Raw genomic sequence first — 27,393 nt, forward strand, 5'->3', positions numbered from 1 at the left:
AATGTGCAATAGATTTTTAAGTGTCATTTTCTTGCTTAAGAAAATTATACACTTCTGATGCTGATGATGTTGTCATATCCTGTTTATGTTCGAAAATGATTCTGAGTTTGGAAATTACTGCTTTTCTCTTCTAAGATTGTTTCTTTTATTACTTGAGCACTTCCTTTGGATTTTTGTTTCAAATCTCATCCATACCTGTTGATTTTAATGTGTATCAGTCATCACAGCATAGATGACTCTTAGTGTTGCTCACTTAAAATCTCTGTAAGTAAACAAGTTGTGAAAGTTTTTTTTTCCTTTCACGTAGAAGTTGCTTCTGTTCACTCTAAACACGGCACCCTTATAATACAGTCAAAGTGGTTTTCAACCAGCTGTATAAATCTAAACAGTCCCATCTGCTGGAGATACAGAGACTTGCTGTCTTACAAAAGACTTCATGCTTTGTTTTAGTTGATGCTTTTACATCACAGTAGAGAACAATCTGAAGAACACTACAATTAGCTTTTTGTTTAAAATCAGATGCTTCATTTATATTTTCTTAGCATGAATCCTAATTCTTACTGTATTCTATTTGCAAAGTTTTATGGTTACTGAGATTAAAGTACACCATGGCTTGTGTCATATTCAGTTAGTGAGATATTTCAGTAACTCATGATTTTGTGTTATTTTAACAGTAATTACTGTGGGGCCTTTATTATATATAAGGAATAAATGCCATTAGCTTTCAGTTTTTAAATGTGATTTTTAAATTATATCAATTATGTAAACATAACATACATCTGCATAAATAAAACACACTTCTTAGTTTTATTGTTTTCCTGTTTTTCTTTTTTCCTTTGGTTCTGCTTTGCCTCGGGTTATAAGTTCTGAGGGTCCAGGGTATGTTGTGGTACATTGATTCTGCTTCCTTCCTGTAGCCTGTTGTTTACATAGCTGTGTAGTTAGATGCTTTGCCTCTTCCATACTGTGATTATCATCATCTGCTAGATCCCTTGTTTATAGCACTGTAGTTTAGATCTATCTTGAAGCTGTGTAATTGTCTTTTTTACATCTTACACAGTTATGGGGAAGAAAACCCCAAACAACCAAAATTTTTTGCACATTGAAGTTAATTCCTGAAATATAAGACAGAACTGGATTGTGCAGTACTAAACAGTTGCGACATTTTGACATTTCAGAGAGTTTTGTTTGGCACTAGCAGGAGCAAATATTTCCTTTTTGTATTAGTGCATAATTTTCATGTGTGTCACGGTAACACTACAGTGCTGGATTCTATGCAAAACTGACTAAATACCTGGTTTATGATTATTAGCATTTTGGGACTCAGCCTCTTTAAACTGGCAGAGCCGAAACGACCATTAAGGCCAAGAAGAAAAGAAAGGAAGAAGGTCACAGCACAGAATTTATCAGATGGAGACATAAAACTGTTGGTGAACATCATCAGAGCCTATGATATTCCAGTGAGAAAGCCAGTGATGAGGTATGTTTAAAAAGCTTATTTCCAGTACAGATCTGTTTTCTGGCTTCTACTGTTTTGAGGGCAGATGAAGCAACAGATGTTACTGCCACGCGTGCTGTTTTGATTCTCATGATAAAAACATACATATATACATTTATCTTTTTATTAATGATGATAAAGGACTGATATTTTGTAAGTTTGTAGATTAATATAATAATTTTTCATTAGCTGAAAAGTAGCTGTGAAATTCAAGACATGTTTTACCAGAAACTGTCAGAAAGATAAGTTAAAGCTTTGACAGCATTATAACTCTCGTAATACCAGATGAATTATCCCTTAAGCAAGCCTCTTGATAATACTCAGGGAAATTTTAATTCATAATATCTTAATTAAATACCAAAAACAAATATTAAAAAATCCAGTTCTTCACTGTGGGATACTATATTTGCCTCCTGAGTGCAGCATGTTGGTCTTCTCCTTGATGAACCATTTAAGTTAATAGACTGAGCCTAATGTCGCTCTAATTTTAAAGGTGACCTTTACACTCAGACACATTAAGACAATGCCTGCACTGCGTGATGGTGTGTCATGTAGAGACACTGAACAGTCTGGTTCAGCTCCAGAAGCAATGTATTAATGCAGTGTTCTCTCTCTCTCTCTCTCTCTCCCCCAAAATGAATATACCTTGCATTTAACTGAGAGGTATTTCCAAACTGGCCAGTTACAGAATTGAGAATTGTCAGCTGTTCTCTTACTTATTAGAGGTTCTGTTGCACTTGTAAATAAATTGATACTGAGAAAAGCAACTCATCGACTCAAAGAAGAAGATGAAAAATTCATTTCATTACCAGAATTACAAACATAAACCCCATCCAATCTTTTTGCATTATATGATATCTTATTTTGAGCTGCTTTATATGTGAATAGTAACTCTTTTATGGTCTATAATGTGATCTTATTAAAAAAAAAAAAAAAAGTTATGTGAAAGTACTATAAAAGTAAATGTTTTAACATATATTTTCCTTTACTTCACTCATGGGTAGACAAATCTGTAGTATTCATATGAATTCTTTTTTGCCATAGAGGCCTTGCCTGAATGCCATGCAATCTACACTGTTCATGAATTCTGCAGGGATTCAACTACTTGAACTTAAAAACTTGTAGCTCAAAGAGATTATGTGGAGTAGGCAAAAAAAAAGTCTGTAGTTGATAAACTCTTCAGAAAAGAGAGCCTCTAGGCACAAAGTACTCTTTTGCAATGAGGCTTGTAAGAAATATACTCTCAATATCCCTTTCTGGCATTTTTTGTTACTTGATCTAATAAATATCTTCCCAAGGTTAAAATTGTAACAAAAAACATCAGGAGTATTTCCAGAATTCTGTATGGCCAATAGACAATGCGAGGGATTCATATTTTGTAATGATTTCTCTTTCTTTCCTGGTTGTTGTTATCTGTTTCCTCTTGTAGCAAACTTCAACAGCCATCAAAATCTTCAAGGTCCTTTAATGAGATGTTTGCAGCCTCTCCATCAGCTCAGAGCCCACCTAACAGCCCAGACTGGGCATTCAACCAGGTATGTCACAAAACTGACATTTTCTGTGAAGCTGTGAGCATCCCTCTTTTCCACAGCCAGTAGCATTCACCCTCAGAACGGTACTTCATTGGCAAGGTTGCCTTGCCCACTGCTCGATCTCCAAAAAGAGAGTAAAGCTGCAAAAGGTTCAGAGAAGGGGGATAAGGATGTCAGATACACAGAATGGCTCCTGCCCAGTGAAAAGTGGTGGAACTTTCAGCTAGAACACCTATAGCTTCAAGTAGAGGAGGAGAAATACGGTAGAAGGGCACAAAATGATGAGTCAAAGACACTGGATAAGGATTGACTGTTATGTGTGCTGTAAGTACAAATGTGAGTGATGGGCAAATGAAGCTGGTAGGAGTTAGGTTCAAAACAAACTTTGAAAAGAAGGTTGTGATTCTTCATTCAGCAGTTGGTTGGTGCCCAGAGAAGTTGCTTACCTGTACTGTGGATGAAAGGTTTGTGCTAAAGGAGGTATTGGACAAGTGTGCAGAAGAGTGATCCATTGGGAGTTACTTAGTAGAAAAATCATTATGGACTTAGGAAGGTCTTTCATCTAAAAATGTTTGAAGTCTGGAAGAGTAATAGGAGAAAATACCATCTATGCCTGCACTGTTCTAACTTTTCTGTGTGTATTGGCTGCTGGCTGTTTTTACAGGCTGTACTTTGGGTCCAGTACACTCCTAGTCTAAACCAGCACAGCCATTCTTATGGCTGGCACTGAAATTACAATTGCTTGCTATTTGAAATGAAATTCAGCATCCTTGTGAATGAAGATGAAAGACCTTCAGGGTTTTTACTGGTTTCCTTATGATTTTCCTTCAAAATTACAGCTTTTTGAAATGTAGAAAATGTTCTGCCATATGCATTTGACTGTTAAATAAGGCATTTTTAATCACATTAGTTTGTTTTGTCTAGATGGAGTTACTTATCTGTCATAGGAGCCAGTTTCAGGGACAGCTGGGATTGTAGCTGTAGGCTTCTCGGATTACAGATAAGAGGATACAAGTGCACTTTTTTCCACTGGTGTCTGCATCACATGTTCTGTTTCAGTTACTTTCCTTGATTAGATACCCTGTAGCTTTTCCACTCTCAGGAGAAAAGGTGGTTTTGTCAGTGTATATAAATATATCAAGTATTCTGAATACACGTAAACTTTCGCAAATGCTAGTGTATAAAATATTTTTTTAAAGTTTCATAAATGCTTAGAAACACATGAAGTGCAATATTGAAGATGTATTAAAATTATATCTGGACTGAACCAGCCTGATTGCCACAATGTATGTTTTTCTAAATGCATGAAATGTGTAATTTAATGTGCTCTGATGAATTTCCACATCTGGTGAAGTCTGTTTCCTTTCTTTTGATATCTATTTATAGGTGTTGGTCCGTCCTTTTGTAGAAGTTTCTTTTCAGCGAACAGTCTGCCGGACAACAACAGCAGAAGGTCCAAGCCCCTGCTGGAATGAGGAACTTGAGCTTCCATTTAGGTATGGCAAAATGAAAGCAAATTATTTCTGCATAATAATAATAATTTAATTTGAGCATCCAGATTTATCCTCATTTTCCTGTACTGTTCAAATCACTTTTTTGATTTATTTAACCTCTTCAGAGCTCCTAATGGTGACTACAGCACCCACAGTCTGCAGTCAGTAAAAGATGAAGTCTTCATTAATGTTTTTGATGAAGTACTTCATGATGCTGTAGAGGTAAGTTCATAATTGAAGGACAGTGTATATTAGAGTACACTGTGAGCTTTCTGAAGTTGTCAGAACAAGACTTTTCCATGTAATAACTTTCCCCCTCCTGTGCCTCTCTTTTCTCTATTTTGTCGTTCCTTATGATTTTATATCTAGTCAATACAAGGTTGTCAGAGGGAGCAATTTTACAGGGTTACCCTTTGTACAAATTCAGCTTGTACCACATAAAGTGCTTCTAGAGTTGAACACATGTATGTAATATGTTGTATTGATATTTAATGAAATTGGAGATCCTAAAACTGAGAGGCAATATGAATTGTAATCTGAATTCTGTTCTTAACCTTAATCAGAGTTTTTTACTTCGTTCCAGATGAGTAATCCCAATTCTTGTATTTTTACTAACTGTCTTGTTATGCTTTGTCTCATCTTTTTTTGCAAGCTCTTTGGTGAAATAATAATAAAAAAAAAAAAGCCCAAGCCATCTATTCGTTGTTTGTATCAATTTTTTTGAATGAGACAAAAATTGCAAGTACTAGTAACAAGAAATTTTTGTAAGCTCTCAGTGTTGGCACAACTCCTTCCCCTGTCGAACCCAGCGAAAGCTTTCCTAGTCACTTCAGCAGACACAAAAATAGCAGCACTCAGCATTCCTGAAATCATAACCCAGAAATAAATAATGCACGCATTTCACTGAGAACGGAATTCTGTCCTCATAAACTGAAATGATGCTTGATAAAGCAGAAGGAAGAAAGCTACACTCTTGAAACTTGGATGTCATGCCAGAGGTTTTTTAAAATAATTCTAGGCTGATCATAAAAGAATGGGAAATCTGATGGGCAGCGCACACAAAAACAGTTTTTCCATTTCACAGGATTTACTTAGATTTTCATACAATTTTAACTTCAAAAAGCTTTTCTAAATACTAATAAAATACTTCATTAGAAGACCAGAGCTTCATTTACTTTGACAAGAGTCTTGTGGACTCCTTGTCAGAATTTTAAGTTCTCCATCACAGATTATACAGGACTTAGACCCTAAGGTGCAAGCACATTTTATCATGGACTGTGATGTTCTTAGATGTTTTCAGCATCTGGTGTGCTTGAAAGGTGTGTACAATAATTACTGCTGCACTAGTAATGGAACTGATACTTACAGAAAATTAATACAGAATTTTTATTAATGCCTTGATTCAGTTGTTGATTGAATCAAAGGAAATGAAGCTTACAAAGTGTTATGTTGGGCAACTTTTTAATAGGATGATCGTGAAAGAGGAAGTGGAATCCACACTCGTATTGAGAGACACTGGCTGGGATGTGTTAAGATTCCGTTTACTACGATATACTTTCAAGCAAGGGTAAGTGATTTTATTTGAATTAAAATGCAGAACTGAGAATGGAAAAGAGCTGGAAATGGAATGTCAGATTTAATTATGTTCTTTGTAATTGTTAGTTTATTTTTATGGAATTGTTTGAAGATGTCTTTGAAACCACTGGGATTTTTTTGACAGGTTTGATGAATATTTCCCAGTAAGTTCAAGGTTTTGAAGGGAGAAGAGATAAAACATACTCAACAGTGACAATGCAGCCTGGCTTCCTTCAGAAGCAAGATTAAAAGCACAGAATTTTTAGGTGGTTTTCTCTGTGGCTTTTGAGGGCTCTGGTATTGCACAGCCTAGATAGATGAACTAGGAATAGAATCACCTAGATAGGTGAGGGAATTTGACTGAACTTTTTCTTCACACTTTCCATGAGTCACAAGATTTTGATCTTTGCCTTTCCCAATCCCTTCTTTCTTCCATTTTTAGAACTTTACAAGAGAAGCTTTCTTCAAGAAATAGCAACAGTTAGTCATGGGAGTAGTAATAAAGTATGCACTTCTTCACAGAGGAAATGCTTTTTTTTGTCCACCCAGTCATCCTGGACTTAGTTTAATAAAACTACTTCTTTCCATTGATAGTCCTATCATATTTTAATGCAGCTGTAGGACTTCTGTATGGTAGTTGCTTGTATGTGTAGATCAAATAATCTGATCACAAGTCAGAATCGTCATGAAGTAAGAAACTGAGACATCAGTTGCTTTCTTAATGATGCGTTCATTTGCTATTCTCTGGCCATATGGGGCACTTTTCAGAACCTTCAGAACTTCAAGGCATACTCTGAACCTCCCAGAAGATTCTTGGGGTGGAGAAAAAATCTGTAGGAGTCTGATTTAATTTGAGGGCAGTGCTTGGTAATCAAAGTGGTATTCTTGGGCTGTCTGCAAAGCATAACAGAATGTAATTGTCATGGGACTCAGGAAAGCACAGGATACTTCTCATTGCTGAGAAATTTCGGACAGTGTATGTCTAACCAGGCTTAGTCCTCTTGTTTCTGCTAGATCATTAATAATATGCTCTCTTCAGCTTGGGAGGTTAATCAGTTATCTGTTTGAGGGCTGTGGTGCCCTGGAGCGTGAAGATTTTAAAGAAGATGTAAGTAGCAAGAAGATCTGACCTTCTTTTCATGAGTCTTTGGCCATCCTGTGTAGACAATGTCACATAATATGACCACCATTGCTACAGGTCAACAAACAAGAAACAACATGATCCAGTGCTCATTTCTAGGGAATTGTTCCATGTTGAATGAATGAAATCCACCTGAGAAGTGTTTGCTCACAGTCCTGAGAGACTTAATGGGCAGATTTGACATTTTAACAGACTGCTTATGTATTGAAGGACACAGCCACCATCCACAATCCATCTCTAAGGATTTCCCATACTGATGTCAACCTCTGTTCTTCAGCTTCTTGGTCTTTCTGCTGTAGAACCAGAGTAGCTCCAGTATTCCTGTCAGATGCACTTCTGACTCTCTGAGGAGGTGTGACAGTTTGTGATTGCCTAAGCAGAATGTGAGTGCTTGTATAGATCTTCCCAGCAGCAGAGATTCTTTTGAATCTTGAATAGGATTTCATATGGAATTTCAAAAAGCCTGATCAGCACAGTGGTTATATCAAGGTGCATCTAGCAACTAAATCTCAGTAGCAAATGAAGCATTTCATCATCCTGTTCTAATATACTGTAGCAGAAATTTTGAGTGATATATTTAGTTTTCTCCTCATCAAAACTTAATTTTGTTCTTAAATGTTTGATGAGCCATGCCAGTGAGTCATCTGTTCATTTTCCACATCCACTGAAGGTACCCTTTTTGGTGGCAGTTTCCTTAATTGTGTCCAAATTAGTAGCTTAATTTTTTTTGCTTTTCTTTTAAAGCTGGGTACTTCCACTATTGAAAGCTGCCCAAGCAAGTGTGGGGCTTGCCATCTCTTGTTGCAGCCAGCCCTTCAGAAAGACCTTACTCTCTGTTTGTGGTAGCAGGGGCAGCTGCAAAGGGCTGGTGGCTGTCAGAGCACTTCTGTGTGGAAGCTGCATAAACGGGCCCAGTTCCAGTTCCACCCAAGAAACATCAGTAGGTTGTGCATGGAAGATGGTCCATCTCTGAGATGCTGGACCGTCATTCCCACATCAATCACAGGCAAAAGCCTGTTGGTCTGCTGCTGCTGCCTTGAGAAGCATAGTTGTGCAACCTGTATTTTGCCATTTTTTTCATTTTTCCAGGCAAACAGAGCCATGTAGAGTTTGATATTTGAAAGAAAAGTTGTGAAATGCTGGCAGTCTTTTTTTCTCTGTGAACTAGTGTTTATGATTTCCATTTCATTAAATATTAGTATTCATAATATGCAAAAAAGGCTGAAGTTGTGATTAATATATTTAACAATTAAATATCTTGTGTTTTCCCCACAGTTAATCAACATAAATGTCATATTCTCTCATTTATTATTTTGTAACTTAAAATAACAATCAAAAGAAGAAAATATACAGACACAAGTAGCAAATTTTTGTGAGAGGGAACTTCTGCTTTTTTGCTTTTAATGAGAAGTATGTTTCTGTATCTGTTGTAGATTGATGGTACGTTTAAGGTCAATATTCCACCAGTCCTCCTTGGCTACAGCAAAGAAAAGAATGTGGGCATGGAGAGAGGTTATGATTCTGTGCGAAATCTGAGTGAGGGCTCATATATAACACTGTTTATTACCATTGAACCACAGCTCATCCCCGGAGAGTCTGTCAGAGAGAAGGTAACTAATCACTAATTCATCACACTCTTGCTCTTTGTTTCCAGTGGTGCTGTTCTGAGATGCATATTAATAGGTCTCCTTAGTGTACCAAAGGGCGTGAATACAGAAGGACATTCATACAAATTTGGAGCATTTTATTTCAATTTTTTTATCTCAGTTCAATTTAATTAGATGCACCATTAAGTGAGACGTGCACTTAATGCATGAGAAGTAATTTTGCCCAGGTATCTAATTTAGTCTTAAGAGAAAGCAAATTGGCATTCCTATCTGTGAGCATGTAGTTTTTCCATGTATTTGTGTAAACAATAAAGTGTTCATGTGAGTATTTGTGAACAGTGGACAAAATGGAGGTGGCAGATGCAAAGAGCATTTTCTTGCTTCTGTGTTTATGTTCAAATAAGCATTTATTATTTATGGCTTCATGCATGCCTCGTGATCTTGAAGATAATAATTCCTAAACAGCAGCTGCTATTTTTGTCAGTTTCATTAGTAAAATGGAAGTGCCTTAGACTAACAACAATAGTGGTTAAAATTATTTGCTGCAACTCTCCAGATGCAACACATACACTTATTATAGAAAGAGGTTTGTGTATTATGGGAAAAAAAAAACCAACTAAATAATTTGCCATACTTTCTTCCTATTCCTGACCTGCAGTTAATTTGAAATACTTGTATAGTGTTTTAGGATGCTAAGCATAATTTTATTTTAATTTTATAATTCCTTTTTTGTTTCTTTACTTATTTTTCCTCTTTTCTGCTGTCCTTCCTGAACCTCTGTTAGATGAATGAAATGCTTAAGAAGGTACAATATTAACAAATCAGTTGAGATACTCTGGTTGTTCCCAGCTTAAGATTTATCTTGGGTTTGTGCCATTCAGCAACCTTTTTGCAATTAGTGTTCCTTGATCGTGACATAGTAATTGCTTATTTGCCAGTAATATTTGCAGTAAATTTCTACATTAAAATTTACAATGTGCCAGAGGCTCTACTTTTCTGCTTTTAATTATGGTTGAGAAGAATCACCACTGTGTGCCTTCTCTTCTAACTTGGAGGTCTAGCTGCAGGGCAGTGCCCAGCTGTTCTACTTCAGTTTAGTTTAAGAAGAGTAACAAATGACAAAAGTGGCTTACTTGAAACAAAAATATTACGAAGGATGAACTTTAATTCTCAGCACTACTAGAAGTCCACAAGGAATTCTAAATGGATAATTTTGACCAATCTTAGTACCTTTAGAAGATGTCATCTTCTTATCTTCATGAAATAATTGTCAGTGTTATATAATTAATATGTGCTTTTGGGTCCTACATTTGCTTCTGAAAAATCTCATTTAAAAATGTGAAAATTTTGGATGCCTTTGAATTATAAGGATTCACCTAAAATCACTTGAACCTTCTCTGCAAATATTTTGGCACTGAGCAGTGTTGTTGCAGTATTAACTGTGACTTTATGCATATTGTCTATTGTGATTTTAATGGAGTGCTGTAGGAATAGCACACAGGATTAGTACCTAACCATAATTGTTTACTTTTGACTTAATATGTGGTGTTACATCCTCATGGCCCCAGTGTTACTTGGCCGTAACTTTCACTGCATTTTTCAGTGCTTTTAATAAAGCCAGCTTATACATACAGATCATTGTGGGCATTCATAAGTGAATGCAGATTACCTGATTTTCCATTGCCTTGAGCTTCCTTTTATGTCTGTAAGCAAAACTTTATACTACAAGGTGAGTTCAAAGTGCTATTAGAAAAGAATTTAACACTTTTTATTGTCCTCTAAATAGTGAAAAATGACCAAATATAAGTAAAGACTTAAGTCCAAACTATAAATAAAACTGTTTTGTATAAATTCTACTGTCGTTTGAAGTTTGATACCCAAGAAGATGAGAAACTGCTCCAGGCAGCAGAAAAATATGAAGCTGAATGTACATCAAAGTTTCCAAGCCGCCAGTGCCTAACAACTGTAATTGACCTTGATGGAAAAACAGTTTTTATTACCAGATATATCAAACCTCTGAATCCACCACAGGAGCTTCTTGATGCTGTCCCAAATGGATCTCAAACAGCAGCAGTAAGTATTTAGAAATCTTTTGATAGTGAAGTCTCTGAGATACAGATTTCAGGATGTTTGTTTGCCTGTGCATGTGCACATAAGCAAATCCCAGCTTTTTGTCTCTGCTGTACAGCTGCACCTTATGCAAAGGGAAAAATTACAGATACAAATAAAACTACTAATGACTGTGAATGACTATGTGTAATACACAGTAAGTCCAACTATAATGATACTGTAAAATAATATTTGTCTTCTCAGGGGAAAAAAATAAGTGTATTAATGAGTATTGTCTTTAAAAGACAAAGAATTATGCCAAATCTCAATGGCAGTATATCATATCAGCCTTTGATACAAGTTCTAAAATGAGCTAGCTGCTACTGTACTGAGGTTACTGAGTGTTTTGTCACTGAGTGGAAACAGCAATATTCTTCACATCTGGTATAGTAACACTAGAGCATTTTGAATTAAAGGGGTGACTTGCTCTGTTTTGTTTTCACGCAGGAGCTGGTGGCTCGATATGTTGCTTTGATTCCTTTTTTGCCAGATAGTGTGTCATTTGCCGGAATTTGTGATTTATGGAGTACATCTGATGTAAGCAATGCATTATAAATAAGTTCTTTATCCTCTTGAATGTGATGGAACATCCTAGTGGCCACTGTTTTCGGAGAGAGGTTGCACTAGATTAGTTCTTGAGGTCCCTTCAAACCTAAATTATTCTGTGATTCTGTTATTGTGAGGAATATTTTTCTTTGAGCCAGTTGTTTCAAAGAATAAGGACCAAAGCTTTAAAGAAGCTGCTATTCTGATCTGAGCCAAAAAATTTAATCTTTGATAGGTTGCGATAAGCTAAGAATACATAAAGGCTTCAAAGGTTCTCCCATTTTTTCTCAGTTATAAACCAGTCCATGATGTCACAGTCATGCACAAGTGAAGGGATACTGATTGATAGAGATTTTACAACTAGACTTAAAATGGATCATTGTCATTCCAAGGAACTACAGAAAAGTCATTGCATGTAGTGTAAGCAATATTGGCATATTTAGCCTCCTCTGTCACACAAATCCTGTCATTTAGAGAGTAACAGCAGACCTCGTTTATCATAGATTAAGTTTTTATAATTTCAGAACTTTTCTGAAAAATGGTCTTTCTAAAAAAGACAAGACCCTGGTTCTTGTGATAAGATCATGGATACTCACACTGTTCACTCTTCATCTGTGTTGAAGCAGTGACCAATAAATGGTAAAGATTAGTTGCAAAGATCTGAGAGGACTCCTTGCTTCAGATGTGTTAAGAAACATTATCAAATATTCTAAGTTGATAAACGCCTAGAAAAACCTTTTTTTTTTTTTTTTAATACCTCAATTAGCAATTTCTTTATCTTCTGGCGGGAGACGAGGAAGAACATGCCGTGCTCTTGTGCAATTATTTTCTTGGTATGGGGAAAAAAGCCTGGCTTATCATTGGAAATGCCATTCCTGAGGTAAGAGAGTTCTTTCATTTGGCCTAAGTATTGACTTTTGTTTTGTGAAGTCTTTTGCCCCCAGCAATGGGTTGTTTCTTGCTGGGATGTTTTTCCAGGATATTGTCTAAACATTGGTGCTGGGAACTGATTCTTTTCAGAGAAGCAAATAAAAAATTGAAAGTATATATTAGCATCTGAGTTTTTTCCCTGGACCTCTGTTTCCATGCTAAAACTAGTAATAGTTGTCATAATAGTACAGTACCAAGCATCTGTAACCCTTAATTTGACTTTAGCTTGTATAAATTGTGTATACAGGACAAATTGATGGAGACAGTCCCTTCACAGCATCTCAGTAATGGATACACAGACTCTGACAGAGTTTGTGGGACCTGGTACAGGTTCAGAGGTGATAGGAGAAGGCATGGGGCATACCAGGGACTCTTAGTGGTCACACACATCTGCTGATTCTCTGGCTGATGGCAGAGCTGCAGCAGTAGTAAAGATAGATTGGTTCAGGCTGAACAAGTCCCTCTCCCTCTGCCCACAGTAATGGAGGCAGGTGAGGCCTCTGCTCTGCCTTGGGCTGCTGGGAGCCACTCTGGCAACAGCTGGGCTCAGACTGGCCCAGAACTGAAACACTGAGGTTGTTTTGCTGCTTGGGAGATGCCTTTGTTCTCAAGGAAGCACTCAGATTCCCAACTGACCAATACTGCTCTTTTCAAAAAGCTGGTAACTGTTTATAATGCAAATTTCAGCATTCATGTGAAAGGTTTTTCTGGTGAAAAATTCTGTCTAAGCTAGTTTCTTAAGCACATTCTGAGATACTGCAGTGACAGGAACAAGTACTCAGATACATTCTTTCCCCTCAAAATCTTATGGAAATGCTTGTCATTAAGAAAGCGTTTTCTAAGGAGGGGATTTATTCCAGGTATTTCAAGATACCTGGAAAATGTAAGGGATGACAAGAACATAGAAGAGCAGTTTAGGGATTCCTGATAGAGATTATAAAGGGAGCTGGGAAATTCCTTATGTGCCTGAGAAGGAGGATGATGGCTGAGACACAGAGTGTGCTGCCTAGATGGAAGTCCTTCAGCTCGGAGATTCCCATGGATGAGAGCTGTGGCAGTAGCCAAGCAGGATGTGTTGATACTGAAGTGGCATCTGGTAAACATTCCTGTATGTGGAATTTCACATCTGTTTGTAGCTGAGACAAGACAGCTTTCAGAATATATATGTTAAGAATGGCTCAGAGTTCTGCACATCTGACATTTCTCTGCCACATTATTATGCAAGTCTTGAACTGTAATGAACCTGTAAATTCTTCCAAGCAGTTTGCCCTAAAAAGCCCTATCAAGCCCAGTAGTAAAAATTTAGTAATCCAAAGAATACAAAGCATACTGTCCTTCTAGCTAATTTTCAAACATCTTTCTCATACTTTTTTTTTTTTCCTTCCTAGGGACCAACTGCATATGTATTAACTTTGGAACAAAGTCAGTATGTAATTTGGAATCCCAGTACTGGATGTTTTTATGGGCAGTATGATACTTTCTGCCCCTTAAAAAATGTGTACTGTCTGATCAGCTGTGATAATGTAAGTGCACCCAGTCTTCTCACAGTTCTGTACATGTAAGGGTTAATAACTTGATTTTTATTTTTTTTTAACCTTTGGCATCATTTGTTCATCATTGTAAACATATTTAGGCTATTATTTATTAGAAATATTATTAAATCTTAAGTAGGTTTTTCAGCTACTTTAAATACTTCAAATAAGAAAGATTTTTTTTTTTATTCAGCACTTAGGTGGATCAAGAGACCTGTTAATGTAATTTTCATTACTGAGTTTAACTTACATGTTTCCCAGAGTGAATGGCCTAAGATTACAACTGCTTAGGTGAGAAGTAGTCATTCCTCAAAGATAATAGTTTGCAGATGAAATGTGACTGAAAAACGAGAAAAAAAAGTATAAAGGAATCACTTGAGTTGCCCTTGTGATACTAGGCAGACTGAATGGTTCAATGTGCACAACGCACAGCTGGCACCTCAGGGCACAAAAACGATACTGATTTTCTGCCTGGCATCAAGTCCTCCCATTTATTTGAAAATACACAAGTAATAGTAGTGCATGTTCATAATATATTATTTATTGTGTGGCTGTAAACTCTCCAAGATAGTGGGGTGAGAGAGGAGAGATTGTAAGAGCTGTGCAGCTCTGTGCAGGTGAAGGAGTGGCCACAGACTGGGTGCTGAGCCTGCACTGGGAGGCTCAGAAACCCTAGGAACTCTGCTGCCAGCAGCATTCCCTGGCTTGCTTGGAAGACAGACCTCCCAGGTTCTGGGGACACAAACAGAGGCATGATGACAAGGTAGAAAGATGTGTCTGAAAGTCTGAAAGTGAGAAAATAGAAAGCAAACTTAAAGAAAGAATCCTAGGGTTTATTTGAATGGAAACTGGAAGTTGAGTTTAAGAGTTTGCTCCTCAGTTTTTTGGAATGCCAAGCAATAAGAGTTTTGTTTTGTTATTTAATTTTCTATGTTCTATTATAAACACAGATCCTGACTTTAGATGAGAACTTAAAATTCTAAATCACATTTATTTAAAAGTGTCACTTCTTTCACTGAAAGCATTTTGGGGAGTGATAGAGTTGTTTGGTGTTTTTTTAAGCAGTACTAAACCTACAGTTAAGAAAAATGTAACTCAGTTGTTAATTGCTGGAAGAAGCAGCTAAGAACTTAAGCACTGACTTGAACTGCAGAACACAACAACATCTTTCAAGGCACCCAATTGCAGTCTCAGTGAGACTGAGCAGGGTGTGCTGCCAGGAGAGCCACACCACCTCACATCCAACTGGGGCAGAACCAGCTGTCCTAGAAGGCTCTACACAGAAGCTCAGCTACAAGGGGTCACACACATTTACATAGTAAGTGCTGGTACATTTTGCAGCCTTAGAAACAGTTATTTAATGGATCCTACAGTGCCTGCATGCTCCAGACTAGGTGCAGAGGCCAAAATGAATGTCTGTAAAGGTGGGGAGTGCAAGACATGGGTTCCACTTGCTGACAAAATGTGCACAGAAGCTGTGTCTTGTGTGTCTGCAGTCTCTGCTTGTATTCTGCAAGGTACACTTAAAAAAGCAGTGGTGCTGGGGTGCAGCAGCTACCAGGCATCACAGCCACAGCAGCACTGGCTTGGGCTCTTGGAGGAATTTAATCAGAATTCAGGAAGAAATTGTGCAGCAGTCCAGAGGGGTGGAAATGCAGCTTAGAACAGAAGAAAAAATTGCTACAGCAGGTTAACATTATATAGTATTTTAGTGCTATATAACTGGAATGTGTTACAAGGTGTGATTATATGCTGAAAGCTAAACCAAATTTGCTTTCCTGTAGATCTGGTTTAATATGCAAGAATATGATTTCCCAGGAAGGATAAATTTTGATATCAGCAAACCAAAACACTGGAAGCCTTTCTTTTCAAGAAGCTTGCCATTCCCTGGTCTCCACAGCATTCAGGTATTGATGGATCTATTGCCAACTCAAAAGGAGAGTTTGAGACATCACAGGCTTGGTATAAAAAAGCATATGCTAAGTTCTTTAGACTTCTTCAGTTAAGTGTATTTACGTAATAGCATTGGCTTTTAAAAAGATTTCCCAGTTATTCCTTTAAAAAAAGGAAAGCAGGAATACTGTAAAAAGTTGATTTTAATTTAATTAATTAATGCTTTTGCCCTCTGTCTACTTAAGATCTCAGGGCAACAGTGAAGTAAATGGGATAACTCTTTAACACAAACATACCTAAAGTAGTAGCTCAGTATCATAAAGAAAAAGTCAACTTTTGTCTCATGGCTAAGAATGCATTTTTTCAAGCTGTACAAACACCCTTAGTAAAAAGCCAGAAATTCCTGTACAGTTATCAAAGGTGTAAGCAGTTGAAATTTACTGGGGGGGGGGGAAACCCCAGAATTACACACAAATATCTGGTTAAATTTTTATCATGTGTCTGTTAAAGAATAGATTATTTTAGCACAATTGTAAACTCCTGTTACCATCATGAAGGCAGAAACTCCTGAAGTTACATTGTTATATGTTTGGAAGAGATTGCACATGTTAATACTTATTTTATTTTATTTATTGCTAGCCTGAAGAATTAACTTACGAGCATTCTGATAAGGCTGCTGCACTGGAACTACAGAGCAGGTAATGCGACCTCCAGAACAAATGCCATCAGTGGTGATCCCAGAGCATTCCTAGCTATTCATGCCTACATCCTAAAAATCTGCTTTCAATTCCAGGAGAATGGCCTAAAAAAAAATCAGAAGCTATTGTTTCAGGGCTTTTTTAAATTCTCTGTCTAGAGATTGCCAGGTTGAAAGAACTATCAATCATTGCTCTACCATTTCACAAACAGCAGAATGCTGTGGGGGAATGAGAGGGTGTAAACTAAAAAGGGCTTCCATGCAGGTTCTGACAATGCAGACATTACTACACAGCTATGTTGGCTTTTCTGCACTTCTAGTGAGCAGTAAGTCTAACTGAGGTCATGTGTGGTTCTCAGAATCTGTACTGTCTCCCAAGGCAGATCGGTTCAGATGTCCAATACTAGAATTGTAATAATCAGTCTATCTCATTGCAGGATTGAAAAAATATTAAAAGATAAGATTATGGAATGGAGACCAACACGCCCAACACGGTGGAACAGATACTGCACCTCCACCCTCCGTAACTTCTTGCCACTGCTGGAACAAAATCATGGCAAAGATGTAGAAGATGACCATCAGGCAGAGCTGCAAAAACAGCTGGGATATTACAGGGTACACTTGTGAATATAAATGGCTTGTGCATAAAAGCAAGAAGTTAAATCCCTAGGGTTTAGTATCGTTACTGGATGGTATTGAAGGGTGTCCTAGGCTAGTTATTTCTTCTACTACCAAAATTCACAAGATATTTTATACCAAAGATAAACCATTGTAGTATTTATAGAGAGAAGGAGTGATGATCCGGTTTATTTCATTTGTAATGTTGAAGATAAAAAGTTTCTGCTGAACATAAGAATATAAAGTTAATTGGGTGCATTGTTGTTTTACTGCTGCACAACGGTCACTACTGCCAGTACATAAACACGAGTGCAGTCTCCCTTGGGGAGACTGGTGCAGCAGCTCCCAGGGTCAGTAAAGAACCTGCTGCTGGTGCTGAGTAGTACACACAGTCTACCTACAGGTGCAGGTGCCCACACAACATGCTTTTCTTCAGTTTTCTAGTCTTTGTTTCTAAAGACAGAAGAAAATTGACTGATGTGTTCACTGCAGCCACAGTTGTGCCTCCAGGCTGTTGGAAGGGCCTTCTGCTTTCCACATGGAACACATGTGACTGTACTGACAGCTCTGGCCAGCTCCAAAATGAGTTGAGGCTTCAGTTCCTGTTGAACAGGATTCATTTGCTTAAATCCCAAGCCAGGAGAACAGGCTGATTTAAAACCAGCCACAAGACAAAAAAGCAATGAAGATCTGCTATATGTGTTCATTAATGTAACTTTATTCTAGTGGATTCTAAAGAACTTCACTTGGAACTTAAACCAAATTAAAGAGGAAAAATATCTTAAGCTTGCCTGGAGTATGGGAAAAAGGGAGGTGTTACCGAAATACAAACATTGGTTCTTCTATTGCATCGCCTCAGGCTGGCAGTAGAGATAGTTTAAAAAAATTTACATGCTGAGTAAAATTATGTATTTATTCAGGTGCCTTCGTTTTTTCTTCTTATGTGTTTATTTCTCTTTCTTCCTTCCAGGTCTCTGGATTTCCTATTCATATGCCATATTCCGAAGTGAGACCTTTAATAGAAGCTGTACACAGCACAAGAGTTCACACCATTGATGTTTCCAATGTTGAATTTGCTCTGGCTGTATATGTTCATGCTTATCCCCAAAATGTTCTCTCTGTATGGATTTATGTTGCTTCACTTGTGCGAAATAGGTAATATAGGCCAGAGTACTGCAATAAATTTGCCTATATAGGTGTAAATATATGATTTCACTACTGAGCTATTCCAAGTATTTTAAAAATCAAATGAGAACATGATTTTTAGTAGAATTTTTTCCCTAAAACCACTAATTACTTTTAAGGAAGAGACTGACAGTGTGAATTTCCAATACTAATAGGTGATCTTTATATAGTCTTTTATAGCTCCCTGTGTGACCTCACACTCTTAAAGCATCACACATGCCCACACATAAGTGACAGGGCAGAGTAAAATGATTCCTTGGTATTCTTGTAGCTAGTTAGTTTATCTACAGACATTCTTCCTCTTCAAAAGACACTTGTAAATAAAAAGAAATTCTGTACCTCAGTTCCTGAATTTTTAGCTATGAATAAATTTCATATACTTAAGAGCCATGAGTGAAGACCATACTTCAATTTTTAAGAGGCTGCTTCACATCCTATTTTGTATTTTACATCTGTATAATGCCAGCACAATTTAAAGGTGTAAGACATTTTCTTAAGTTAAAGATGAAGGATTTAATAAATATTTGTATCAAACCTTAAGCAGAAGCTCATTCCTTTAATATAAGAATTTGATTAAATTACTTATAAGTATGAAATCCTTGTCTGCAAATGAAAGATTATCAAAAGAACAGCTAACTAAAAACCAAATTCACTTACTAGTATGTAAGTAGTTGTGCTATTACTACTGATACAAATACATACCCTTTTCCTGCTGCTATCTTGCTAATCAAACTCTTCTAGTGAAAATGACAGTGGGTTGAGCTTAGGAAGAGTGTTCACCAGGACCCTGAACTTGCCTTTGTTGAATTTCAGATGGTTCTTTTCTACCCACCTCTCCAACCTGCCCAGGTCCTTCTGAATATCTGCACAGCACTCAGGGAGATCAATCCAAAGCTCCTCCCAGCTTTGTGTTGTCAGTGAACTTGCTGAGGAGGTATCTGTACCTTCATCCCAGTCACTGATGAAGAAGTTAAACAATCCTAAAACCAGTATTGAACCCTGGGGGACAGCCCTAATGACAGGCCTCCAACTAGACCCTGTGGCACTGTTTACAACCTTTGGAATCTGCTGTTCAGCCAAGTCCTAATTCACCTTACTGTCCACTCATGCAACCCACACTTCCCGAGTTTGCCTATGAGGATGTTTGGGGGAGAAAGTGTCAAAAACCTTACTGAGGTCGGGTTTGACAGTCCAGTGCTCTTCCCTCATCCAACCAGTTACTTGTTTCATCATAGAGGGAAACTGGGTTGGTCAAACAGTGACTCCATGCTGACTATTCCTGCTCACCTTCCTGTCATCCATGCAAATAGATGGCCTCCAGAATGAGGCCTCCGTTGCCTTTCCAGGGATAGAGATGATGCTGGCTGGCCAGTAGTTCCTTGGGTCCTCCTTTGAAGACCAGGGTGACATTTGCTTTCTTGCAGTCCTCAGCCACCTCCCCTGATTCTCCATGACCTTTCCAAGATGATCAGGAGTGTCCTCACTACAGTGTCTGCTAGCTCTCTGAGCACGCACAGACCAGCCAAGAGTCGGAGGTTGCTGCCACAGGTTCCCTCCCTTCTACAGGCCCCACTAGAAAGCACATTATAATCACATGATGCTTTGCTGAACACTGATGACATCTCCCAAGTTTATTCCATGGTGTTTCTGCAGTTCATTCCATCCTCAACTGTGTCTACACTCACTAGTGTTTTTCTTTCCTTACTCTTCAGTTTAGCAAGATGGTGGCAAAACTTACACTTTATCACAGCCTCCAGCTCTGCCTGTACACTGACTTCTCAGACACTGAGAATCTTGAAAGCTACTATGTCACCATGACTACTGTTCTAAATAAATACTACTCAAAAGAATTTATCCAATTAGAAAAACAGGTAAAAATTACTGGTTTGTATTGTCAGTCTTAAAATTAGGCAGAATAGGAGGGAAAAAAAAACCCACCTCTGCTTTCTCCAATAGCAGACACCTGCCCTTCATCTGCTGTAGAAAAAAAGTCTGGAACTGTGTCAACCATGAGCAGGTGGCCATTGAAATTCACTACTTGCCATGGGCTACAGTACTCATCCCTCACACAGCTGGCTCTCCTCTCCCCCATACCACCACACACACGCTCATGCACTCCTCATCTCTTCCTAGCACGCGTTTCACTCATCACAACAGATTTTCTGCTCCCTGCCAGTCTCTACTGGCCAGAGGAATCTTTTTAACTATCAAAGTAAGGGCAAAAATGTATTGCCGTCTTTCACAGAGTTCAGATTAATGAAAACTGACTTCCTCTGAATCTGTTGCAAAAATGCAACTTAGCAGAGTCACGGGAACCATAAAACCAAACCAAAACCCCCATAGATTCTGCACAGCTCACAGCTCTGCAACCATGACGACACCCACCCACCTGCCCAACCTCTGCAGCCTTCTGGCATGGCACTTTTAAAGCACAGATACTCAACTGCTGCACACATTTTTTTTTATTGGTGGGAATGTTTTATTTGAGTATGTCTTTCAAGCCCAAATACAAAACCAAATGCAAAAAGGAAGGTGGCAATTTCCCTAATTTTGCAATGTAAAGAACGACTTCAGGATGAGAGGAAAGGGGAAGAAACCAGGCTCCTAAAGATGTGTAATTGTTACCCAAATGCAAACAATAAAATTCAAATTCTCTGCGGAGGTTTATACTGTACTTACGGACTCAAAATTATAAAAAGGAAGTCACCTAACACAAAATAATGCAGTAAAGTATACTTAAGTGCCAAAATTGGAATAAAGTGGCATTAAAAAGAAAAAAACTGAAGAATTTCCCATCTTCCCCAAATTATGTAAAATAAAACCCAACACCCTTCAAGCCAAATGAGGTTGTGAGATTGTTACAACACTGTACAGTACACTCATAATTAAGATTCTGAAGTTGTGGGCAGGGTCAGGCTAGTATAACAAGTCTCACTCCAAGGATTGTTAACACAAGATGCGAACTGTAAGTAAAGTGCATGAGAGGAAGCCTGCTCAGCTAAATGAAGTAGACCGAAAGATCAGAAGTCAGCGGTCATTCGCCAGAGCGGCAGCAGGCCCGAAAACCACACTGCAAATTCTGGCATCCACTGGCGGTTTCAGCATGAGGACCTGCACAAAAACAACAGAATCGTGAAAAGAATGAAAGGCCACTTATTTAGACTCATAATTCTTATAAACTGGTGATTCAGAAAAGTCTCATTTTTTACAATGCACTTCACTGCATTCAGCACCATCAAGTCCAAAATGCTGCCAGTACTATGACAGTGTAAAAACCTCACTTGGAACGGGTGTTTTTCAAGAGATTTTTGCTCCATAGCTTAGTCCCATGAAGATAGCACATCCAAAATTACACATAAGTACCATGACCAACACTAAATGAGCAACTTTACGCAAACTGCCACAGCTTCAGAACTGAGTGTTTTTGACAATGCGTTTTTAATTCCCATTTTTCAAATTCAGATGATGACATCATGGCATTACCAAAGAAACCATAACCTCCAAAACTATGCCTATGGTGATGAAAACAGTTTTTTAGGCTGGAAGTACTTTTTTCTTCATGAACACTTCATGGTTGGCCAGACTCTCATATACTCTTGACTAGAAATTAAGAAACTAAAGAGAGGATCACCTTAGCATCACTGCAGTCGTCAGAAGCCGTAAGGCTAAAAATGAGCCATTCAGAAAGAAGTAACGAGTTGCAAGCACAGACAAGGACAATTGTAACTCTACCCACCTCCACTTACCTTCACTTACCCCTTTCATTTAAAACGTTACAGGGACCATGAGATAAGAAATTATTCTATTTATTTAAACAGGATTTTATTTCCTGCAGCCATATGCCTGCTTTGAGACCCATTTACACTCTACAATCAGTTCTGGCTGAACTCTGGCACCCAACAAAAACTGGAAGTGGGTTGCTGAGCCAACTCAAGCTGGTGAAGACCTCATCAGGACAACACGTTTCCCCCATTTGTATGACAAACAAATCAACAAGTACTTTAGGTGTTTTTCATGTATTTAGAAATTCTAACAAAATCTTATAATGAATGAGGGCACCATGCCATATCTGGCTTTTTTTACTGCCTTCAACAGTAAAGTCATAATTCAATTAATTTCCAAGCATCTGGAGTCTTAAAACCAGCATCCTACTTCATGCCACACACCAATAAGCAATACTCTAGACTGTAAATAAGGTACATGAGACTGAATAAAACACCTGAAACTATAACAAAAGACAACAGACTACAGTAACCAATTTCATTGGTCAATAAACTCATTTTCCTTTTCAAATGTTTTTATTCACCTGCACTATGTTTTGATCCTCCACATCACTTACGAGCTAGAGTTTGAAAGCTTCTTCGCAAGTTCTTTAGCAAGGAGACTCGTTGCTTCTGAACAGCTGGTTTAGCAGAGCATGTTCTGTGCAGCAGCATTTCCCAAGTCGTAGCTGACCTTCCCCAGCACTGCCACAGCTACGCAGCACACAAGTGATTCTGAAGCAACTGCCACGTTTCTAGCAAAATGTTTGTTGACAAAACATACAGAACCAAAACATCCCAAGGAAGGGAATTCTTGGTATAATTCAATATTGGTTTTCATCCTTTTCTTGCTCCTTTTGTTACTCCTCATGCTCCTAACTGGAACATACAAACTTCTAGGTCTGACCAATGCTTCATCTAACACTACCTTCACCACTGGCAACATCAAGTTGTGTCTAGGGACATGACATAAGCCTATCATGCACACCTTTTGTGTGTTTCCAGCAACCCCAACTGTTACATCAAGGGACACTGAAGTCCATTTCTTCCAGTATTTTTTTTATGGCTCAGTTGTGCATGCAGGTTTTTAACCTCTTTTTAAACCTCTTTCCACAATTCCCCACTGGACCAAGTTTCACAATTTCACCACACTGTGCATCTCCTTTAAATTGCTTACCAGCTTCACCCAGTGCCCCTGAGCTCTAACACTACAAGATTTGGAGAATTACCACTGCACATTCACCTCATCTACTGCTTTCCCAGTTCTTTAAACAGTCATGCCCCTCTTTTCAGCCTTCTCACTGAAACATCCAGCCTTTTGAGTGTTTAGTTCCCTAACTTTTTAGAAGGCCTCTTCTGTATCTTCAGTAACTCCAGTGTACACTCTCCTCAGGATGGGGACACCAAACCCGCATGCAGTGCTCCACATGTGAGTGCCTCAAGGCTTCCAGGACCATGCACAGCACCCTCTATCTTGTTTTCACCTCCCTGATGATGGTAATATTGGTGGCTTTTTTGGCTGCTGCTGCAAATAGGAAAGATCTCAGAATTAGCACCAACAGCTCTCTGAAATCATTATCTCCACACTGCAACTGCCAGCTCTGAATTCAGTTTCATGCAATCACAGTTTGATTATTCCCAGCCACCAGATATTCAACCACACATACAGCTATAGTGAAGCTTCTTAGATGTCCTTCTGGAAACCATCAGCATCAGTACCATTACTTGAAGACCACACAGCAGCACTCAAAAATGTGGAAATTATTGTGTGCTTTTCTTTCACCATAAGACAGGGGAAATGCTGAGTAAGATTGATCTCAGCACAGAACTCTTGGGAGGGGAACAGGCTTTCAGTTCTTAAATTTAAACCACTCTTATAGCAACTAAAGATCTGAAAAGCCTGGATACTTCTATGTAAACTGGACCATCTGACAAGCTTATATGTTCATTTCCCAATTTATTAGGCACTGACTTACAAATGATACTAAGCATATCTCACAGTGAAATTTCACCCTTCTTCCCACACTACATTTCTTGCCCCATGTTTAATCCTCATACTATCACTAACTTTCCTTTATAGCCCGTAATAAAGAATTCTGATAAAATGAAACGTTGGGGGTTCAGTCTTCTGAAATCAGCCCTCCCCATACTCTTTCTTAGCATATACAGGCAGCTCCCAGCATTTGGAGGGTATTTTATGCTCTTATTATAACAAGGTAGTAAGTATCATTAATGGTTGGTTAAACAATAAGGCTATCTGGGTTCGAATGATTTATGGTTTGACATGGATCTCCCTCATCACAAGTAATTCAACTCCTCTATAAAGTCCCTAGTGCTCCTTAGTTTGTTCTTTTTTACATGTGATACAGACAGCAAAATTCAAATGCCTTTACTTTTGATAGCCGCAGACACTGTGTTTGTTTCCCTGGCTTTATTTACTACCACTGACCTTTGGCTACATCTCTTTGGCTTTATAACCTCTGACATCATATACATATACTCTGACTTCATAAACTTCATTCTGTATATGAGGTCTCCAATTCCTCTCACCCCACTTATGCATTAGGTTAAGCAACATGGTAATATATTCCTTTCATATTGTCCAGTGTGATGGTCATTTCAACCTAACAGTGGAGATGAATCACTTCATAGGGTCAGAATAATTTGGGTTAGATGGGATCTTTAAAAGTCATCTAGTTCCAACCCCCTTGCAATAATCAGGCACATCTTCAACTAGATATGGTTGCTCAGAAACCCCCTTCAGGCTGACCCCAAATGTGTCCAGGGATGAGTCTTGCACCACCTTTCTGGGCAACCTGTTCCACTATCTCCCATCTTCATTACTGCCCATTACTGCCCAGCACAGCCCAGTTAGCAATGCATGGTGTACCTAGGACACTCCTCCATACAGCAATTTCACTGTACACTTTGAGGACCAGCTGATGATTTTGAATGAATTTTGACAGTTTTGATGGGCAGGTATAGCAACAACCACTAGCTGTTGGCAGCATCAGGTTATGGCTCATGTAATAAAACATCTTGACAGGGATGAGCCAGATACCATCACTGCTGGACTTAACAAGGAGTCCAAAATGTAGTCTTTTGAAAACAACATGTGATGGAAGTGTGGGGAAGGAACAGCATGCAGTGGGATCATAAGGAGAAGCATATTTCACAAGGGTCCCTCAGACTGTGAAGGTTTAGTAAGTGCTAGCAGTGAAGTGCTAAATTAAATGTGTTTTGGGCTCACCTCGGAAAGCAAAGTTAATCAGATTCTCATCTAACCTGCCACAGTCTACGATACTGGTTTAGTTACTTCTGAACTGCATTACTGTAATGCTCTTTGCATGTACATCTGATTACTCAGATGCTTAGGGGACTCTGAATAGAGGTGAGGTCTGTTTACTAGTGGTGAACATATAAACATGTTTGATAATGTAGGAAAGAAGTAGAGCTATTTGATGACTCCATTTATTTGATTACTCCATTTTGTTACATTTACAAGTGTACAAAAATTAGTCAGAATTCCCTAGAACGAAGTTTGGCATTCCACCAAGAATACATGAAAAAACGGACTAATACCATAGTAATAGAACCACTCCCTGCAACTGGCTGTCACCACCATATAATATCCTTTCAGAGATTTGTGAGTACATTGGTAACCTGTAGAATTTAGACTGACTTAACTCTTAGAACACATAAGTCTGCACACAGTCCATACACCTTAAAAGAACAAGCAAAGTCTTGGCTTGACTGCTGAAAGACAGATTAACTATGACAAATGACATTTTAGATGCCAGAAGAGTGAATCATTAGAATCAAACTTATGCCCTATTTCTTTAATTACAGAACCTGAGGACTACGTAATTAAAAGAATGTCTAGAAACTGAATCATAATTAAATGCTGCAAAGAGCTACTGCTGCAGAAATTTGGGAGCCCATATTTTTAATGCCAAAGGTGAAAGCACTCCAGGCTTTGAAATGGAGAAACGAGTCAGAATGGACACAGCTGGACAAAACAGACTTAGGAAAGTAAGAACTCATTGGCAAGATCCACCTCAAACAATCAACTCTTCTTGCTAAGTTCAGTGTGATCCACAACCAAGTTTAATTTAGATAAATGAAATCAGCCATTAAAAGGGATGTACATTGACAGATTTGTTTTCAGCTACAGCTGAGGGCTATCTAACTCCAAGTCTCCAGCACTGTGCAAAATATAAGAGATCCTAAACATTAGTATGTAAACCAAAAACTGAAGTGAAACTAACAGTAAACAAATGCAAAATAGATCTGGAAGTGTGTGCAAATTCATGGTTTCTGGTCATAAAAACTGTACCAGGTTACTGGTGTGCAACAGCAGTCAGACTCAAACCCAATTACCTCACCATAGTTGCTCTACCTTTCTAGTCTTGCTCTACTAAAAAGGTAGAAAAGCACCTGCTGAAAATACAAAAATTGCAACCAATGTGCCTACCAAACATGTATATTAAGCTCTCCACAAAGAAATTCCAATGAAGCTGGGTTGTGTGTAAGGAGTACCATCAGGCTTAGTGTTCATAGAAAAAAATATCTTCCAATAAAGAAAATCTTCATAGTGTTCATAGAAAAAAAAAAAAAGAAAATAAGCCGCAGGTAAAAGTAAAGCCTTTGTTTATCAGCAGATGACAAAGTCGTATCTTTATTATTCAGAGATGGCTAAATTCCATGCTGTTGGCTCCATTTTTTTTCTGCAAGATCGACAGGTTTTCCAACCTCTGATCCCAGAATACATCTCCTTCCCTGAAAACAATCACTGATAAGCTGGTGTGCAAAGAAAATTATGAAATTATTCTGCACATGCTTACAGATCAGTAAACTTTGTACAGCAGTTAGTGATACAATCTGTAAATGTGCAAATAAACAACTTCAGAAATGGATTGATTTAAATGAAACAGCTACTGCTTTCCCTAGTTACTTTAGAAATGCCAAATGATAAAGAAACAGCTGTTGTAGGAATCCTGCTGCCCACAGAATGGAATAAGGCATCAGTTTGACACTGAAAAGTCCTATCACAATGAAGTTTGATTGAAAATACAAGGAACAAAACCCAGAAAAAACTGCAGGGGATTAATTTATTAAGGCTACTTTCCATAAAGCCATAAACTTCTGAGATGACATTATTTCTCCACAGATGTAAGAAGTCAGACCATTACAGCCTCACTGTTCTGCACATTTCACTCTATAGGGCTAACTGTTGATCCAAAGGCATGCATAATGCTTTAGAGAACCAAGCAGAG

The 27,393-nt window shown here is 38.2% G+C and overlaps 2 protein-coding genes across 3 annotated transcripts in view; one reads left to right on the forward strand and one right to left on the reverse strand.

Annotated features, from left to right (window-relative positions):
- CC2D2A (coiled-coil and C2 domain containing 2A) overlaps positions 1–18,378 on the forward strand; it is a 53,311-nt gene extending 34,933 nt beyond the window's left edge. The window contains exons 21-34 of the mRNA XM_005517828.3: positions 1,313–1,480; positions 2,928–3,033; positions 4,417–4,526; positions 4,649–4,745; positions 5,992–6,090; positions 8,673–8,849; positions 10,716–10,919; positions 11,403–11,492; positions 12,268–12,381; positions 13,820–13,954; positions 15,748–15,870; positions 16,496–16,554; positions 16,991–17,168; positions 18,142–18,378. Coding sequence (XP_005517885.3) covers positions 1,313–1,480; positions 2,928–3,033; positions 4,417–4,526; positions 4,649–4,745; positions 5,992–6,090; positions 8,673–8,849; positions 10,716–10,919; positions 11,403–11,492; positions 12,268–12,381; positions 13,820–13,954; positions 15,748–15,870; positions 16,496–16,554; positions 16,991–17,168; positions 18,142–18,330 — 1,849 coding nt within the window. The 3' untranslated portion in view covers positions 18,331–18,378. The remainder of the gene's footprint in view (positions 1–1,312; positions 1,481–2,927; positions 3,034–4,416; positions 4,527–4,648; positions 4,746–5,991; positions 6,091–8,672; positions 8,850–10,715; positions 10,920–11,402; positions 11,493–12,267; positions 12,382–13,819; positions 13,955–15,747; positions 15,871–16,495; positions 16,555–16,990; positions 17,169–18,141) is intronic.
- A 2,433-nt stretch (positions 18,379–20,811) lies between these two features.
- The window catches only part of FBXL5 (F-box and leucine rich repeat protein 5), a 34,765-nt gene continuing 28,183 nt past the window's right edge, over positions 20,812–27,393 (reverse strand). For both annotated transcript variants that reach the window (XM_014260972.2, XM_005517826.3), the window contains exon 11: positions 20,812–21,467. In XM_014260972.2, coding sequence (XP_014116447.2) covers positions 21,391–21,467 — 77 coding nt within the window. In that variant the 3' untranslated portion in view covers positions 20,812–21,390. The remainder of the gene's footprint in view (positions 21,468–27,393) is intronic.

This window comes from Pseudopodoces humilis, chromosome 6, assembly GCF_049639895.1.
Source record: "Pseudopodoces humilis isolate 2021_Gansu_Grassland_sample_001 chromosome 6, ASM4963989v1, whole genome shotgun sequence".
Classification (NCBI taxonomy): domain Eukaryota; kingdom Metazoa; phylum Chordata; class Aves; order Passeriformes; family Paridae; genus Pseudopodoces; species Pseudopodoces humilis.